The sequence below is a fragment of the Fulmarus glacialis genome, unplaced genomic scaffold (assembly GCF_000690835.1).
Source record: "Fulmarus glacialis isolate BGI_N327 unplaced genomic scaffold, ASM69083v1 scaffold3706, whole genome shotgun sequence".
Taxonomy (NCBI): Eukaryota; Metazoa; Chordata; class Aves; order Procellariiformes; family Procellariidae; genus Fulmarus; species Fulmarus glacialis.
This window is the reverse complement of record NW_009217388.1, coordinates 212,590-216,819: the sequence shown is the minus strand read 5'-3', so window position 1 is coordinate 216,819 and position 4,230 is coordinate 212,590. Positions and strand designations below refer to the sequence as shown.

The 4,230-nt window shown below is 47.3% G+C and overlaps 1 protein-coding gene across 1 annotated transcript in view; it reads right to left on the bottom strand.

Annotated features, from left to right (window-relative positions):
- Positions 1–4,230, bottom strand: part of ARHGEF9 (Cdc42 guanine nucleotide exchange factor (GEF) 9) — a 65,547-nt gene continuing 61,317 nt past the window's right edge. Inside the window, exon 9 of the mRNA XM_009579642.1 lies at positions 1–226. Within this exon, the coding sequence (XP_009577937.1) occupies positions 45–226 (182 nt within the window). The 3' untranslated portion in view covers positions 1–44. The remainder of the gene's footprint in view (positions 227–4,230) is intronic.

Here is a 4,230-nt window from a genome sequence, read left to right as displayed (position 1 = left end):
AAATTTTAGTTCTTTTAAGTTAAAATTCTCCATCTCTCTAGGTATTATTTTTTGAATGGTGTTAACCTGCTGAAGTTTTGCCAGAATGGTGCCTGGCTGCGTCTGGGTTCGGTGAACTCGAAGACCTGGGACTGGGATATGCCATCTGTCACCATGTATTGTCCCTGATTTAATGGATCCTGGGGTGGTGGGTAGGCTGGAGGAACCGACTTGGAGTAGCTCACACCTGCATCGATGATTGGGGGGAAAAAGAAACAGATCAGTCAAAGTGCAATTGGGTCAATAGTCTTTCTTCGTCATGCTATCGCTTCTTATCGCTTAATAACCAGGGTCCCAAACAACAGGGAGATGTGCTAGAGACTGCAAATCTACGGAGGAACACAGCAGCTGCCTGAACTCTCAGCTCAGAGGCCACCTACACTAGACCACGAGTTGAAGATTTGGAAGAGATCCATTACTTTTGCATTGGCAGAGTTTTGCCTGCCCTCATGGAAAAGTCCTGTGTGACCTAACGAGGCACAAACACGGCCAGGCTGTGTATCAATCGCAGTATCAATCTGGTCAGACGAAGGCAGACAACCGCATCATTCAACCCTCTCGCAGATTTAACACTTGCTGTTTCCAAGCTCGTTTTCACCCTCCCGCCCAGCTACGCTTGGAAAGCGGTTTTGCCCCAACGTGCCCCGGTGACCAGCCCCGAGCAGCACGACCCCAAGGACCACTCGGCACCGGTCCCTGCGCCAGAAGGGAGCAGAGCTGCTTTGGAGGAAGCGCTACGCTGCAGGGGCCCGTGCCGCTTCATCGCTATTCTGCCTATACAAAGGGCAACTCATTATTTTCTCCAGGAAAGTTTGTAGGACTTTTCCATAGGGTTCGTTTTAAATTTACCAGTCTGGTTTCAGCCAAAACCGGCTGCACGCAACACAGAAAAGGCTGATTCTGCTCAATCCAAACTGGTAGCAATGGATGGACTGGCAAGACTACACTTTCAGGTTCTAGATGCATAATTCCCACATACGTGAGTCAGCTCCTGTGCAGGAACGGGGTGAGGGGATGCTGCCCTTACAGCTTTCCCATGGAAAGGGGGAGCTTCAGCAAGCTGGGACCTACGCAACCTCTTGTAAAGGATGGTGTAGCAGGGGCGGCTCTGGGTGAATGGAAGTGGAACAGAAGGGAGGCAGGTCACCACCAAAGTGTAGACTACAGGGAACAGCAATCTAGCTACTTCTGTATTTCCTTCCCCGCAACACCACTGATGAGGGATAATCCCTCCTTCAGCCTCAGGGTAGCGTGATCAGCTGGAAACCACAACTCCAGAGAAGAGCAGGAAGGAGAGAGGAGCAGGGCTCTGAAGCAGGTTGCTGTAAGCTCTGGCCATCTCTGGATCCCCTCTGCTGCACGCAGAACTGCTCTTCCTTCTGCGGGGAGGGCAGCCCCGGCCGCATGACGGGTGGCAGGCTTCGCAAGGGCCATCTCGAGGCCATTGCCTCCCCTGGTTTTAACCGCAGGAGCGAGGCGACTCTACCCAAGTAGATCAGTGTCCTCATCTGGAAAGCGGGATGGCATCACCCACCTACCTCACACGAGGGTTGTGAAGCTAAATTAATAAAAGTTTGTAAAACACTTTGAGATCCTCGGCTGGGAAGGTGCTAGAGAAGGCAAAATACGGTGATTAGCACCCAGGTACCACAGCAACGTGTGTAAAAGAAATGCGACTCTTTGCATTCAGTTAGCGGTTCCTACCCACACACAAACACATGCTTTGCGGGACCAGCACCGGCCAGCCCAGGCACAGGAAGGCTGCACACAGTCGGGTACTTACAGACAAAGGAAAAAGCCTCACAAAGTGCACTCATGGAGCTCATCAGACAACTTTTATACGTTGCCAGATTATAATTCAGGACCTCTTTGAGATACAAAGCTAATGCTTTAGTATGGCTTCAGGAAAGAGAATTAATTTGCTTCTCCTTGCTATAGAATTTACCAGTCAAGGGTTGTTAAAATCCTCAAAAGGTTCAGACCAAACGGAGGTATCATCTTGACTATGTCTGACTGACTTCTCCTTCTTTACAGCAAATACCATCAAATCATGCAGCTCTCTGTCCACTGTAGGGAGTAACCAAGATCTTTCCTTACGGTGGACAAAAACTGCTCCATGATTCATACTTATTAACCTTTAACAAATTCATCACAGTTAATATTTCAAACTTATTTGAAAAGAACAACCTGGACATGTTCTGCGTTTGTATCTGCATGCTAGAATCGAGTTATTCATCAACAAGTTTTCTACCCTGTCTTTCCCAAGCTCCTCTCTCCCCCAGAAAGCCTGCAGAGCAGAGTGCAGCCCCAAAGCCCTCGCTGTCCTGGGTCAAACCTGGACAGGGTCAGTTCTAAGATACCTGAGACAACTTCTGTTCCATCTTGTTGGCAAGGATGGCCCCACCCATCAATTGGAATTTACCACACTATGTGACTTAAGCCAATGACGTCCCATAAGGGTAGAACATGGGCTTGAGCTCATCTCTGCCCTACCTCTTCCATCCCTTCTTCTACCTCTGTCCTGCTCCGAGTTGCCTTGCTGGAAGGCAACTGCAGAGTCTGCTCTGGAGGGCAAACTCTAGCCCTGAACCCACACAAGAGTGGATTCTCCTGGAAGCCACCAGCCTTTAGTGCCTTGGCCACTTTTCCCAGCAGAGGCTGGTGAGGAATTCTAGGATCTGTGGGAAGGTTAGGATCCTTTACATGTCTATAGTTGGGAAATACATCTTCTGCTGTCTGGTAAGTGGTTTGGATCTTTGACTGACCCAAGGGACCAGGAATTACTTCAAAGGCAAATAGTCCTTGTGGCACCAATATTACTAACTCACAACACAAAAGAGCTGTGAATCTAAAGCTACTACTAAGGGACATACAGCAATTGTTTCTAGCTTTGGAAGACCTTAAAACCCCATTGCTTTAATGACATGGCCCAATGTCTTTTGCATCCTGTGGCTGCAGAGCTGCAGTCAGCCTTATGATGCATCCGGTCTGCCACACTGAGCTGGGCTGGGCTCTTCATTGTCTCTAAACCAATTAGTGGAGGGTGAACTAATGTATTTTAATCATGATACAGAAATGCTAAGAAATCTCCTGGATCAGCAAAACATTATGCGCTTGGGAGGCTGAAGAAGTAGAGAAAGGACAGTCTGGCTAACGTCCACTGACATTGATGGAGTTACACTGCAAGGAATGTAATCCATAGTCTGTCTTCTCCAAAAGAGAAAAAGGCAGACTCCCCTGGCCAGATCACTAGCAAACCCCATTCAGTTCTTTCCCAAAATAGCCTTTTTGGTCCAAACTCCCGAAAAACGTCTATCCTTGCTTGAAACATACCCATGCACACACTGCTACTTCCTTCAGTAAAGCAGCTCAGACCCATATTATCAAAGTTGTTTGTGGGCCCTGCTCGAGGATCTAGGTTATGGCATCTGGATGAATGGCAAAAGATCCTGGCTGGTTCTACCTGAATAAGCAGCCAAAGGTTTGCATATTTATCATATTTATCAAATGGCCTCCATGGCCTGAATGATCAAGACTGCGGATCTCAATGGCATGCATAATTACCGTGTGTTTGTGGGCATGCAAATAAAAACATTTGTGCTCTGGCTGATAATTCCATAAGAATACATTTTCTTGTGAAACTGTGATACAGCCCTTTGCAATAGCTTGAGGTACCCCAAGAATGGCTTTTTTTTTTGTTGTTTTGGACATACCCACGTTCTTGACAAGGTGGAACACAGGAATTGGGGGGGGAAGGAGGGAGATTCACCTAATCTGCACATCTTCAAATCCTGAGAAAGAGCAATTCTAGGAAAAAGTATGACAGGCTGGTATTTTTCTATTCTGCTCTGAAGTGGTTTGCTCCCTCATCAGAACTCGGGGCTGTTGTGCAAAATTGTCTCTTGAGGGATTTTTTTATATGCAAAGCCATAACTCCACTGCAATTCAACAGAAAGAAATAAGCAAAGCTCTTTTCCAATGCAATTTTGGGCTGCTTGGCGAACAGAATTCAAAGCGCAAAGGGAAAGAATCGATAGATAGGTAATGATTTTTAGACACAGCTGCTGCGCTGCCTTTCCAAGGCGTAAGAAAGCAGCTATACACCGATGACCAGACTTGGAGCTCCTTCTGCTGGTTCATGCATAATTCTGCACTGTAGCAGAATATAAAGGCTGCAGCTGCATAGCAAGA